This window comes from Sceloporus occidentalis, unplaced genomic scaffold, assembly GCF_023333645.1.
Source record: "Sceloporus occidentalis isolate IW3139 unplaced genomic scaffold, rSceOcc1.0.p SCAF_4, whole genome shotgun sequence".
In the NCBI taxonomy this organism is placed as follows: Eukaryota; Metazoa; Chordata; class Lepidosauria; order Squamata; family Phrynosomatidae; genus Sceloporus; species Sceloporus occidentalis.
Genome location: NW_028316984.1, coordinates 101,128,016 through 101,143,021, shown reverse-complemented (window position 1 = coordinate 101,143,021; position 15,006 = coordinate 101,128,016). Strand labels below are relative to the sequence as shown.

Below are 15,006 nucleotides of genomic sequence, written 5' to 3'. Positions count from 1 at the left end.
AATTATTCTGCACAGTACATGGAATAATTAAATATTGGGACACATCTTTAAAGCCAAAATATCAAATTTTGCAGGAAACCTACAATTTTGCATTTTAAAAAAACATGTTTGTTTTTGGAAACAGTGGTTTTTTAAAGTGTGAAAACAGTATTTTTGTGTGAAAAATTCATTTTTGGCCACAACAAAAAAAACACATCCTTTTTCCAGACGTCTACATTTTTTGTTCATGCAAAAATCATATTTTCAGTTCTGAAACATGAATTTATCATGAAAAACTTTGTGGATTCTTGGAAAGGTTTTTTCAGTTTCAAAAATGGGGGCAGCAAAATAATAATAATAATAATAATAATAATAATAATAATATTGTTTTCAGATACACATTTTTCTGTACAAAAATGCTGGGTTATGTGCAAAAATATCTGCACATGTGGATATCCTTAAACAGCAGGCTTTTTGTGTGCATAAACAATGTTTTTTGCAGAAATAAACCATGATTTTTGAGCAAAAAAACCTACATACATTTCTGTACAGAATAATTCCCTGAACCACTTTGGGATGTGAAAAGTGCACCGATTTCTTGCCTCTGTTGTTCTTCCTGACCTAACTTCCTGAATTTCAGGAAACCCTCATTTTTAACCTCAAAATGAATATCAATGAATAGTCCCTACACTTATGAAAATTTGGGCTCATTCTAGCTGGGGCTGGAAAACAGGTTTTATGCCATAATTCTAATGTTAAGTAATACTGCTAAGTAATCAAATAATAATATACATTTTGACATCTGATGGGAACAGGGCACCATTTCCAAAGTTTATCTTAAAATACATTCCAAAAGAGAAAGATCACCCCTTAAGTAATGGAAGACACACCCCTATACAACATTTGTACTCCTTTTCATTGTGGCTTAAGAAAAAGGAACGATTACCATATCATGTGTTTAATATTATAGGAGTGTAGATCTGGGTTGATATCCCTATCACACATTTTCATAGTATGTTGCTGCTGTTGTTTTTAGGGGACTGAGATATCTGGAACTTGGCTATGCAACCTGGCCTCAAGTGTAGCATGTCTTGTCTTAGCTGCTGAAATGCTTGCAAGATGCTGGTGTATTTGTACACTACACACAAGGTCTTTTTTTTGTGCAATTTATTTGTGTTCATATTATTTGTATCTTGTCTTTCAGGGTTAGGATGCACACTCAATTTGGTTGTTAAAGAGACAGTTCTATACACAAACATAACTGTCCTGGCCATCAGTGGTTGGAATTATTTCTTCAGAAATTAAAACTTTCTAGGAAAACACAGAAAGGCTGCCACTGATAGAATTAATTAGGATTAATAGAAAAGAGGCTTTCCAGCTTTTGACTTGTGCAATGACTTGGGCAGCACTGAATACATTTGCTAACTGTCATTCCTTGAACTGATAGCTTGTCTGCTATAAGTTTATGTATGTAATTTTAATATGTAAACAGACACATGTCTTCCAATCTCATGCCAGAAAAAAGGGTTATAAAATCATACTAGAAGCACAGGGCATTTTTAGATTAGGCTTTTATAATGGCTTTGACTGTGCATCATTCACAGAATTTTGTCTGGCACAATTTTCTGTTTTCCCACCAGTTCTTCCAAACATTTCCCTTTCCACTGACAAACACACACAAAAACACAAACACAAAACCTGTTGGGAAGATAGAATAACTGCAGTGTGTTTTAACGGGGCACAATAGGAATCTCTCTTCTTGAAGCACCCAGAGAAAATTAATATTTTGTACAAAACTGCAACATAACCCCATGGATAAACCTTACCAAACATATATAACTGACTGAATTGTCTACCTGAATATGTCTGTCTGTCTGTCTGTCTCTGTCTCTTTGTCTCTCTCTCTCTGTTGCCTTTTATAGGGAGGGAAATGTACAGTATGACGCTTATCATACAGAGGAATAAAGAGGATTGTTCCTGTCTTTAATCTGTGGTATTTTTGCGATGGGGGGGGAGATCATCATACCCTTGTGCACTTATCCCATTCTCTTCCCATCTGTAAAGAGTAATGGACCTGTCATTTCATTAATACCAAATGATGGGTCTATTACGTTTTATGGACGGGAGAAGAATGGAATAAGCATGTGGGGGTGTGATAATCTTCCCACCGATCATGTGAATAACATGGGTTAGGGACCGGAGAAGTCTGTAACATTTCTTTTCGACTAATACAAAATATATTAAAGTACTCAGAAAACCTGTAAATCATTACAGACAATTATTTTTACATTTATCATATTATCACAGTTTCTATGAGTTTAGTTGGCTTTGCATATACCAATAATAATTAATCTGTTTGGTTTTTTCCATAACAAGAGCCTGTGAATAAATGAAAGGCTCTGCTTCTTATTTTGCTATCTATTTATTACTGACTTGGAGAGTAAACTAATTCTGTAACTTTTAATCATGATTGTCTGCCAATTTTGCTTTTCCTCCTCCTCCTCATTCTTCCTATTCATATTCTTATTTGCTTTCACAGTCTATGTCTATCAAACGTTACCAACTGGGGTTTTGATCATCAGTGACTCATACACTATCCAAGAATCCAATACGGTATCATCAAGAAACGTGGCATATTCTAAGCATTCCAAACTTTTTGTAATTGTGAACATGAATTATTGAAGATTCAAAACTCCTATCTATGGCAATTTCATTCAGATATTGTCAGTCCATTTGGAATTGCTCTCATAATGCCTTAAATCTTTCCCTCCTTTTTGACTTCCATTCTGCTGTTCTCCTTCTCCCCCAACATATCTATAATCCAAGAGTTCATGTCCTCACTCACTGTTGTATCTGGCATATTATGTTCTAATTGTTTGTCTGTCCAAAACTTAAAGTCCCATAGGATGTTTACATCACCATTTCCAACACCTTTTTCAGGCTTATGTTCCCAACAGTTCTTTATGGATGGTGAATCATATTTCTTTTTTTACACAGATTCCAGTGTATCATTGCAGCTACTTTATCATGGAATTTTTTTTTATTTTTTTATTTTTATTTTTATTTTATTTTTTGTAGTCAACATGCATGATCCTGCTGCATGAACTGATAATCTGATCAACAGTTTTATTTTTGTTTTGCTTTTTACGTAAATAACATTTACTACCTCTGTGTGTGTGTTTGCCTTATTAGGGTTTCTTTGAAGTGATTTTTTTACAATGATAACAATGTTTTTTGAAAAATCAGTTCAGCTACTGCATTCATCAAAATGACCAAGGGAAATAAAGAAGTGACACACTTCTCTTGGACCCAATCTGGACCCAAATTGAAGTATTTTAAGAGCTCTTATTCAGGAAAAATAATAATCAGAAGTGTTACAATATATACACTTTGAAGGGACAACACTAGGCTTACAAAGCCACTCCAAGATCATAATGAGCAGAAGGAACTGTAACGGCAAACCATGTAGGAATATCCAAACTATTAAAACAAAGCCTGTTTGCAATAGAGTACAGTGTGGACTCTGAACAGTAACCACACTTAGAATCATAGAAGCATAAAATTGTAGCATTGGAAGAGACCACAAGGGCCATCCAGTCCAACCCCCTGCCATGCAGGAAATCTAAATCAAAGCACCCCAGCAGATGGCCATCCAGCCTCTGTTTAAAGACCTCCAGGGAAGGAGACTCCACTACACTCTGAGGGAGTGTGTTCCACTGTCGATCAGCTCTTACTTGATTAAAGCAAACATAAAAACACTCAATGCAAAAGTAATGCTGGAGCATGACTCTTAGCATTGTAACTGTTGGATAATGTTATTAGCAATTCAGTTTGGATCAGGGTTTAAAATCTGTTTCCACAAAACTCTAGAGCAGGATTACTTTTGTCGTTTAAAAAAACCATTCTAGTCTAACAGGACTGTGAACATCACTTCTGACCATTTTCTTTTACATATTGTTCAAGTTTCCAATTAGGACAAGAACTTGAAGGATCAGAGAGAGTGCAGTCAACATTAAGAAGTATACTTTTCTGACCATAATTTTGCCCACAGTCCACTTCCTATGTGAGATTTTATGGACTTGTTGGCCTGACCACTACTGTCACAGTTGTGACTTCTTTACTATGGCTGGAAATCTGAAGCCACTGTACAAATACTGACAATTGTTCATCAAAGATCTGCTTCGCTTCGCTTTGGTTTGCTTTGCTGGACCGAATCATTTCCTTAATGTCACTCTGTAATCAGCTAGAACTAAGGGTCAGTTATGAGTGACAGAAAGAGAGATTCCTGTTAGCCTCAGCCTCAGGCTCTGAGCATTTAAATAGGTTCTAGGTCAATAAAAATGGCCCTTAGAATTATAGAATCATAGAGTTGGAAGAGACCGCAAGGGCCATCCAGTCCAACCCCCTGCCATGCAGGATATCTAAATCAAAGCATCCCCGACGGATGTCCATCCAGCCTCTGTTTAAAGACCTCTAAAGAAGGAGACTCCACTACACTCCGAGGGAGTTTGTTCCATTGTCGAACAGCCCTTACTGTCAGGAAATTCGTCCTAATGTTCAGGTGGAATCTCTCTTCCTGGAACTCACATACATTCCTCCGGGTCCTAGTCTCTGGAGCAGCTGAAAACAAGCTTGCTCATTGTTTACCCCAAATACTGTGTCTGGTCTCATTATTTCATAGTTGTTCAACAATAGCTGTAGCTATCTGAATGCAACAAATAATGTTTAATGGAACTCAATTTTTGGTGTGAAGTGGTATGAACATCACACACATTGTCTTATTTGGAGAAACTTCACACAAACAGCTGGATATGAAGAGCAGAACCTATCAGATTTGCAATTCTGGTATGGAAATCAGGCCTAAACAGATTGATATGGAATCTACAGATTGACATGGAAGATCACTCTGCAGGGCAGCGTCCAAACAGGTTACTAGCTAAAGTTTATTTTTAAAAATATTTTATTAATTAAAAACAACAACAACAGTCTTACATCTGTATATATACAATGGAGTTCTTAATATTTCTATTTATATCTTCTTCTATGATGTTCCAAGCAATTACAATAAAATTTAATGTAGAAAAGCACATCCTTGCTTTTACCTATTCTTCAGAAGTCATATAGTTTTCTTCATCTATTTTATTACTCTTCATATCATACATGCCCACTGTTACCATATTTTTATTATATCTTTAATCTAATTTTGTAAATTCCAATATCTCTTCAGAAAGTTTAGATTTTTAAAATTAAAAAAAAATACAGAAAGAGTTGAGAGGAGGCTTTAACAGGGCAATCATAATCATAAAGTTATAGAAGAGTGTCTCAGGAGGTGGTGAACTCTCCTTTGCTGCATATTCTCCATGTGCATTTTTCAGCTGCTTTTAAAATGTGCCTGTTTCTCTCTCCTTCTTCTCAGCTTCCTTTGTTTGCTGCAACTTGCATTCAAAGTACAAAAGTACTTTGCAACCAATTAACTCAGCTGGGGTAAGAGGAGAGGACAGACAGAATCTTGCCTTTCCCAGAAGACTCAGGCAAAAGCAAATTACTGCAGCCTCTCCGAGCTTGTGTGTTTTTCTCATTAATAACTTTTATTATCTTGACTACACTCTGATTTTTCTGGACCATATATGTCTTGGATCTCATCTGAGAATACTGGAAGCAAGGTCATTAAACAGAGATTGGACAGCCACTTGTAAGGCATGTTTAAAGGTAGATTCCTACACTGGCAGGAAGTTGGATTAGATAGCCCTTGGGCTTCCTTCCAAATCTGTGATTCTGTTTTATTGCTGAGGTGGCAGTATGTCAGTTATTAATAGCCCCTTTTCTTTGACAAAGCCAATTCATTATACTGGACAAAGTATTAGCATGATACTATGGGTTCATTTTAAAAAACCTATTACTGATCATTTTAGAGAAAGGTGCTAAAATATTTTTAATTCTTCTGACTTTCAGTGATGCTTAATTTTGATTTGTTGTTGTTGACTCACGCCTTAAAATCATCTCTGACTTATGGCGACCCTAAAGGGAACCTATCATGAGGTTTTTTGGCAAGTTTCTTCAGAGGGGATTTGCCATTGCCATCCTCTGAGACAAAGAGAGTGTGATGTGCCCAAGGTCACCCAATGGATTTACATAACTAAAAGGGGATTTGAACTCTTGTCTCCAGGGTCACAGTTCAATGCTCAAACTCATGATGTAGACATCATGCAGCCCCTCTTAATTATAATATTGTAGTTTTAATGTCCTTTGGCATGTTAATCTCTCTCTTTTTTAATTCTTTGTGGGGAAAAATTTATTGCCTTGTAGGGTAAATTGCATGCATATGTTTCTTTGTACATCTATCCACAGAATAATAAATTTCAGGGAAGTATTAAGAACATAGATGATGCATCTCAAACTATGCAAAACATTCCCAAACGGTGGGGTAATCGTAACATTTTAAATCATATAGAGATACAGGAGCCCTGACATCTTGCATTTATGGCAACCATTACAGCCAAAGAAATTATTTAGTTTCTAGGCACAAGTAAAGACCTATCTTCATTAATGTTTAGGGTATGAGTAAGACAAAATTAAAAGCTTAGATTTCCACTGGTTTCAATGGAAGATAGGTTTTTTTCCATTGCAATCAATGGGGTGTCACTTAATTTTCAACTTTTATTCATGTTGTGCACATGTATCTCTACCTTCAATCTAAACAGAGACTTAAAACAGACAGATATAAAATACAGTTATACTGTAAATTAGTGCTATGGAAACTTTAATATTTCATTCCTTGTGGTCACTTTAATAAATTCATCACTGAAAATAATTTTATGCCCTGCAGTATATTACTAATCAGAACCTGTTAGCAAGTTTGAAGGTTTCCCCCACCTTAATTCAGTATTTACATTGATTTCTCTAATTGGAACCAACTGATCTTTTCCCCCTGTATATTGATTTTCTAAACCCTAGCAGTTAACAATGATTCTAATATATCCTAACACTTTAGACCTTAATCATAAGAGTGAGGAGGGTTTTGCTTGTAGCTTTTGTTTGAGTTTTAATTAAGAAGACCTTCTGTCTCCAACCCTGAGCTGTGTTTTTAATTGCTCATATGTATATCATGTAGACTTCAAAAGAAGTAAAAGACGTTTATAACAGAGAGCACAAAGGGGAGCTTTGAAATGTCTACAACCATACAAAATGGCATAATTAAAAACCTATGGGTGTCCATATATATATATATATATATATATATATATATATTAGCCTACTGTATGCACTCATGACTTGCTAAAGGGGATTTTTGCACTACTGGAGAAATATCTTGGTGCATCTCAGATAAACTGCAAAACAAACAAACAAACAAAAACCCTAATATGGTAATCTCTCCAGCCTTCTTCTTACTGTATTCTGCAGCATTATGTTATCAGTGATGCTGTACCTCTGACAGCTAACCTACATTTTTCTCTTTCTGAATTCTTAATACAACCATAGATGCAATTATCTGACTATTTGCTTCCCTCACAAAACAAGAGAAGGCAGTGATTGTGACTGCAACATAGTGAAATAACATTCATTGAATGGTCACCAATCCTATTTCAGAAAAGTATTGTAATTACAATATTTGCACTGCAGTTCCTCATGATTCTGTTGCCCAGCTGCTGAAAGGAGAAACATCTATTTCTATCACAAGCCATCAGCATGAAATTTGATACAAATCAAGGAATACACTCACAGATTTTTTTTATTGTGGGAATCTAGTCTGTCAAGCTTTAAAAGCATACAAACCAACACACACACACACATACAAACACCCATTTGCTATTTTTATATCACTGGAATTACAAAGTGCACACAGAATAAAAGCCTAGGAGTTGTTTTATTTCAAAAAAGATATCTACTAATGTTAAGTCATTCAAAGCATGGAGGAACTAAAGAACTTGTGGGCAAGTTACAGTACTATACAACACAAATGCATTTCTTCAAGTGGGTAAGCTATGCACATCAGTCAATGTCTCTCCCAAAATAGAGCATACTATACAAAGAAAGTCAGCATGCGACACTTAAGCCACAATGCCTATAAATATAGATTATGTCCCAGTAGTAAGCTTGTCCAGAAATGGAAGCCAGAATATTTCACCCACTGGATAGTGATCCAGAAGCCATCCATCTATACTGTGGATTCTACAAGACTGTTGCAATCACGATTCTTAGAGACAACAGACCTGCACACATTATATATGTGCTGGTGTTCTTTATTTGATCTTCAAAGACCCCCAGAGAAGAAACCACTGCAGACTGCTTCAGTGAGACAACAGCATGAAGCTTATAGTACTCTGCTAAGCAAGAGATTTATGCAGGCATGTGAGACAGAAAAAAGAAAATGAGATATTGATTATGAGAGATGACACCATCCTTTCTAACATATGATGGGGAGTGTATCTATGCTGCAGAATTTAAGCAGTCTGATGCCACTGTAACTGACTCGGTCCTGCAGAATCATGGGATTTGTAGTTTTATGAGGTATTCAGCTTGGTCTGTCAGAGAGCTCTGGTGCCTCACCAACTTACCAAATCTCAGAATTGTATAGCATAGTGTCATGGCAGTTAAAGTAGTGACAGACTGCTTTATCCTGGAATTTGTAGCTTTCTTGGGCACCAGCAGTCTTTGACAGAGAAGGCTAAAGACTTTGTAATACTATAAATTCTAGGATTCCATAGGATGGATCTACAACATTTTATGTGCTGTCAAACTGCATTATCTACAGTGTGGATGCATCCCTAGACATTAAGCTTCTTTTCATTCAGTCTAGATTGAACATTCTTTTCCCTTTTTGGAAAGGAAGACCGAGGCAAAACAGGTGCTGAGCACTTCCATTTTCTCACTGTCTCCTATTAGTATTTCTCCATTTTGTTTCACTTATTGCACCTGCCACTACCTTGTTCTTTCTCTTGCTTAAAACATAGCTGAAAGAAACTATTTTATTGCTTTTAACATCTTAAGCAAGCTGGAGTTCATTATTTTTCTTTTTACCTTTTTGTACTTCTCTCTAGTGACTTGCCCCATTTCTTATAAATGATACTTTAAAATCATCCAAATCATCTTTAGGCACCCCATTCCCCCTCCCACACACACACTTTTTTGCCTGTTGACAGTGCTTTCAGTATATGACTTTTTTAAAATTATTTTTATTACTTAAAAACAAAACAAACAAAAGTATATGACTTTTAAGAAACTTCCATTCATCATGAATTTTCTTCTCTTTTAGCATTTCTGACTATGCAATCTTAATCAAATTAGTTTTGTTAAAATCTAGTTTGCATAGCCTACAATGTGATCATTTTCACCTCAAGTTCCCACTACTTCTAAATGCCACAACTTCTCTGCCCAGTTTTCTCTCTTGGTAAAAAATCAAATCCAAGATAGTTGATCCCTTTGTTGCCTCTTCCTTTTTTTTTTTTTTTAATTAATTTGTCAGCAATTAATTTATAAGGCAAATTAGGAATCTATTAAACCTTACATTTCTTAGCGGTTTAGTTCCAGTAAACATCAGGGTAGTTGACCCCTCTCATTACTGCTACAATTTGGCATGTAGTTCTATAGCACAGTGATGTTTCCATGTCATTAAAAAAATTCCTGAACAATCTTATAACCTGCCTTCCAAGTTCCACATCACTGACCCCCTAACATGTGTACGCATACCTTAAATATAATGCCACTCCTACTTCCTACTAGTTTGGGATATTATTTTGAAGAGGTAATACTCCTTAACTAGTACATTGCAGTCTTGAATCCGATCCCACTTGTGATGCCTATTACACAAATGTTGTTCAGAATCCAAGTTCATAGTATTTATTTCCCCTGTTCTGTGCATGAATGAAGTGTTAAGACATTTATTATTTTTCCCTGACTAATGGCAGATTCATGGCATCATCACAGTGCCCCAGTTTCCTCTACATCACTGACAATTTGAAAAATTGTCTTTCTCTACTACAGGGTTTAACTTAAAGTTTTTAAAGTTCAAGATGAAGTTTCTGAGACTCCTAACAAACATATTTCTACCAACAGCCTTAAGGTACAAACTGTCTCTTCCTAAAAGCCTTTCTTTGTCGAACTGTAGGCTGTGGATGAAGCACTGAAATCTTTTCCAATGACACCATCAGCAGAACCAGTTGTTCACTTGTACAAGTTTACTCTTTTTACTTGTTGCATAATTTTGTGCAGCAAGGACTGATGAGATAACAACCTGTATACCAATGTCTATCAGTTTTCTACCTAGACTCTCATAGTGACTTGTGATATGTTGAAGGCAGTATCATTTGTTCCCATGTGGATAAGAAGGAACATCACATTTTAGATCTTTGCGTCAGGAAGACAGCATAACTCTCAAAGCACACTGTCAGGTCCACACACATCTGCTGCTATTCTCCTCAGTAAGAAGTTATCTACACATTTTCTTTCTCTCTTCCTCCTCTGGAAAGTGGTAAGAGTCCTCCTATCCACCAAAATCTCCAAGGTCACATCTCTGCTTTCTGAGGCATGTGACAGCTGTCTCTGTTCACATGGCTGGTCAAAGGAAGAAAGTGATTGTATTTATAGCCCTGAAAACAGAGCATGGGGTGAAACAGATGGCCCCAAAGGGGCAGCATGATGCCATCCCTAAGAGAGCTGGACTGGGGGTACAGCAGCTGCACACTGTAGCCCCAATCCAGCCAGGTTCCACCCCAAAGGTCCGCTCCTATTTGGGGTGGAAAAAAGCTGCCCCTTCGCCTCTAGAGCCGGCTTTTCACCAACTCGGGGGCAAGTGGCATCTGAACACCATGCCCCAAGTCACCTGGAAGCTAGGTGGCATGTAATGGCCAGCACAACTTCCAGGCGACTCAGGGGCACGGTGTGTCTAAACACCACACTCCAAGCCAGCTTTGAGATGCACTTTCAGGGCTGTCTGTTTCAGCCCATAGTTTCTGACAGTTTTGTTTCTCTGTGCCATATTCTTCTGAATGTTTGTCTCTTGGACTGTATAGCTTTCCTCAGTCCTAGAAATATTCCATCTCTCTAACTCTTCCAAGAGAGTCTGTTCTGCACCTTTACGTTTTTCCTGATGAGACAAAGAGGGGCATGCACACATCAAGCTGTTATATGTTTTCTTCTACAGTGCAACCAGTTTGCACATGTTGCAGTTATATAGAGTTATATAGAGAGTAAAACAAATATGGATTTTGCAGGGCATTGCAGCAGCTCCCACACCATCCATGCCTTGTGAACATGGTGACACTGCATTTTTGTCTTCCTCTCAAACTCCCTTGCTAAATGTCCACACAATAGACTCCTGTTTACTTTTCCTGTTCCCATGCTCCAGATCTTGAAGACTGTAAGAATACCTATGTAGAACCTAGTGGCTACTATCTCCATCCCCAACTAAATGAGTATTCATCTTCCTCCCACAGCAAGCCCCCCTCCTTAGACCATGTTCTCTGAGAGACCAAAACTAATAAAAGCCCACATGTAAACAGGCTGTCCAAGCAGAGTCCACAAGCTAGTGTCTGCTTGATGCTGTGGTTCTTTTTCATTCTTTCGCCATTGCTTATATTAGGACTGCCATATTTTGGAGTCAAAATGTTGACGACCTTCTGATGTCATGGGATTGGTCCTTGTGATGTCACAAGGATAAGTGCATGAGATGGGAGGTGGGTCAAGAAATTGTGGAAACTGTCCATCTGGGCAAATAGGCTCAGAATTTGAGTAAAATCCAGATAGCAAACTAATATGACATCCCATAACTATGAAAAAAACCCATACCATTTTTGGTACCTGAGCAAGCAGCAAAATAGGCCCACTGGAAGCAGTAGTTGCCCCTCTATCCCAGTCAGTCTTACATCTTGTACAATTTCCCTACAGCATCCATCCTCTCTTTCTCTTGTCCCCTCCTCTTGTTCCTGACTTTCTCATGCATTGGCATTTCAACTCACATCCTTTCTGCACAGTCAGAGCCCTAATGCTAGCTGGGAATGGATGGAGATGAGTGTCCAAGCTTAAAGTCATCTCATTATAGACAGACTGCTAGTACTGAAAACATACCACTTCCCTGAGACGTCAGCTGGTGCCATGAAACCTGGCAGCTCTGGCTTATATACATGTAAATCTCATTCAAAGCAATTTGGGTAGATTTCACCAGGATTTAGCAGCTTGTGAGTGCAACATTTTAAGTAGATATCCTGCCTAAAAGAAGATAGCCACATAGACATTCAAACAAATAAGCTAGCACACCACTGCCATTATTTTTATTGTAAAGGAGATGTTTCTGTTTAATAGTCAGTTCTGTGAGCAGCATAGAATTAATCATGAACGAAGGTACTGCTTTTGAGGATAGGTGAAGCAATTTTAATTATTCTTATTTCTCTTATCAAGACTATGATAAATAGACATGGAATCTAATTTCAGTATCGATTGTGCCCATTTCAGACAAGACCTGCATAAAAGCAAAAAATAAATGTAAACTGTATCATCATTAATAATTTCTCATCCATATTTTTTGGCAAATATGTGTGGAATCACAAAGACATTTGATGCTGGCACACACAAAAAGCATAAGTGTTTTCTCTTTTTCATTTTCCCCCTTGGCATTCTTCCCTATTACTGACATGTCAGTTTTGAAAGCGAAGGGCACTTTTTCAAATAAAGAGTATGCTTTTCAGCTATCCTCAAGAATCAACGCCTCCCTTCTGATAATATAAACAATTCCACAGTAACAGTCAGTGCAAAGAGCAATCCTCTTCACAGAACCACACCTTTGTTTTTTACAATTAGGATTCTTCTCTCCAACCACCTAATTTGTTTTCTTTTTAGTTTATTCACAACCTTGTTCTTACTCCGAACAATTTGCAGCTCTTTGGAGGGGACCAGTATGATCACACAAAACTAACTGGAAAATCAACGAACCAAACAACTCCCTAAAGTGTTTTCTTTAAAAAAAAAAATACTTTTCAAAGCCACAAAAATATTCAGGTAGCAAGTTAATGGGTTACTAATTCGTCCATGATACCACATGAAAGTAGGAAGTGGGAGGTATCCTATAGAAATGCAGATATATCTCTTTCTTTTATTTCCATGCTTACTATAGGAAACTGTCAGGCAAGCTAGAGAAGGCAAACTGTTCTTGTGCAAAATGGACAAACCAGGAGACCAGTTAAGGTTTTAACCACACAGCCCCACCTTGCAGAGTTTAGTGGTGTCACAATGGATTGGATCCACAAAATAAAATCCATTTTCTCACTCAAAGATTCATTTTACTCACTCAAAGTGAAAAATCACATTAGTATCTTTAAGAATTTATTTTGTACGCTAGAAGATCTGGGGCTATTTAAAAATAAAAAATTAAAAGACTAACTTTCAAATTAAAATCTGATGTCTAAATTACTGTACCTTTGATTTCTCCAAGGAGTTCGCTTGTGTTTAATCTTTCCATTTTCTCCTTCCAGTCTTTAGAAAGTAATTTTTCCATGCAAGATGAATCTATGTTTTTAAAAAAGAGGAAAATAAAAACATTAACAAAGGGACTTTTAAGTTATGAAAATAACAGGCAGAAGGTCTGACATACTGTTGTGACTCTTGCACTGTTTCAGTGTTAAATAGTTTAAATCAATTTTCTAGTTCCAACCAAAGCAGATCCACTGAAACAATGGGATTTATACAAGAGTAGTTTAGTGGACCTTCTTGAGCTAAGACTAATAGTTTTACTTGAGCCAATATCTACCAATATCTTATATTATGAACAGAAATCAATCCAGCATAAGCATGGCACTCTAACTCTGCACTGTTGAATTGACAATAATTACCATTACCAAATGTGGCTTAGTAGATACATCAAAAACATTTGGATTGGAGAGAAAATTCTGTCTAATGCTGGCCTAGGTTTTTCCACAACCTCAATGGCAACTAATGCAGCCAATGTTCTATATCTCAGATGAAGTGACATATCCAAGTACCAGAGCCCATGGCCCACATCCTCACTCAGTCATCAAGTCTGTGATAAATCCAGCTCCTTTTTATCACATGTGTGTGCTACAAATGCAATTTACATTGCCAAGTTCTGAGAACAAGCTGAATGTAAATGACTTTGGATGTTGGACCTATTGTTAAAAAATTCTGCAATCTAGCATAGGTAATAAAAGTTTATAATGGGGTTATAACCAAGTGGCATAATCCTTGTTCAGCTTCCCAAATGCACAATTATACTTGCAGCTCTATCACTCTGGTCAATTCTGTATGTCATCATGGATTCACACAGGGTAAATTTATTCTGTTATCTTGGCAAAGATCTTCTTTGCATACTGGGAAGTGATCACATACACCCTTCGACCACAACCATTACTAAAAAGGTCTGCTTTTTCTCGTTAAAAGAAGACAGTCTATATGCAAAAATAAATTATGAATAAATAAATCCAATGTCTGAAACACATTTCATCTTATTTTGAAGACAGTTATGGTAATGGTGATAAATACAAGCATCTGCATCCCTAAGATAGGTATGATGGAGGCAGGCATACCATCCCATATCTTCCAAAAATAGAGTATATAGATCAAATCTGCCCTTTTCCTGACTTATCACACAGTTGTCCAGTGCTTTATAAACAAAGTTCTCTTAAGCCAGCTCAGTTCATCTTTTGGCAAAGGAAAACAGGGTGCGAGACCTGTTCCAATTCCCTTAACCTGGTATGCTGCTCTTCTTTCATATCTCTTAAAGATATGAAAAAGCTCAACAGAATGTGAGAATATTGTTTGTCTGACAAAGACTTTGTTTGGATGTAGCACTAAACCAGGAGTGAGTCAAGTTCAGCCCTGAAGATGTTATTGAACTGCAACTCACAGCTGCCTTAACCAGTGGGCCCAATGAAGAGGGATGCTATGAGCTGTAGGCCATGAACATCTTTGTGCACCCATGCAGTATAATTGCCATTACTGGAATGACCCACAAGAACACTTGCATGCTTCCCTTCCTTAGTCTTCATCTGGAACAGCCATGAAGTTTGAAAGTTTATTTTT

At 37.1% G+C, this 15,006-nt stretch overlaps 1 protein-coding gene across 13 annotated transcripts in view; it reads right to left on the bottom strand.

Moving 5' to 3' along the window:
* The window catches only part of SOX6 (SRY-box transcription factor 6), a 582,676-nt gene that overhangs the window by 240,625 nt on the left and 327,045 nt on the right, over window positions 1-15,006 (bottom strand). For all 13 annotated transcript variants that reach the window (XM_089521088.1, XM_089521087.1, XM_089521089.1 and 10 more), the window contains one exon: window positions 13,387-13,476. In XM_089521088.1, the coding sequence (XP_089377214.1) occupies window positions 13,387-13,476 (90 nt within the window). The remainder of the gene's footprint in view (window positions 1-13,386; window positions 13,477-15,006) is intronic.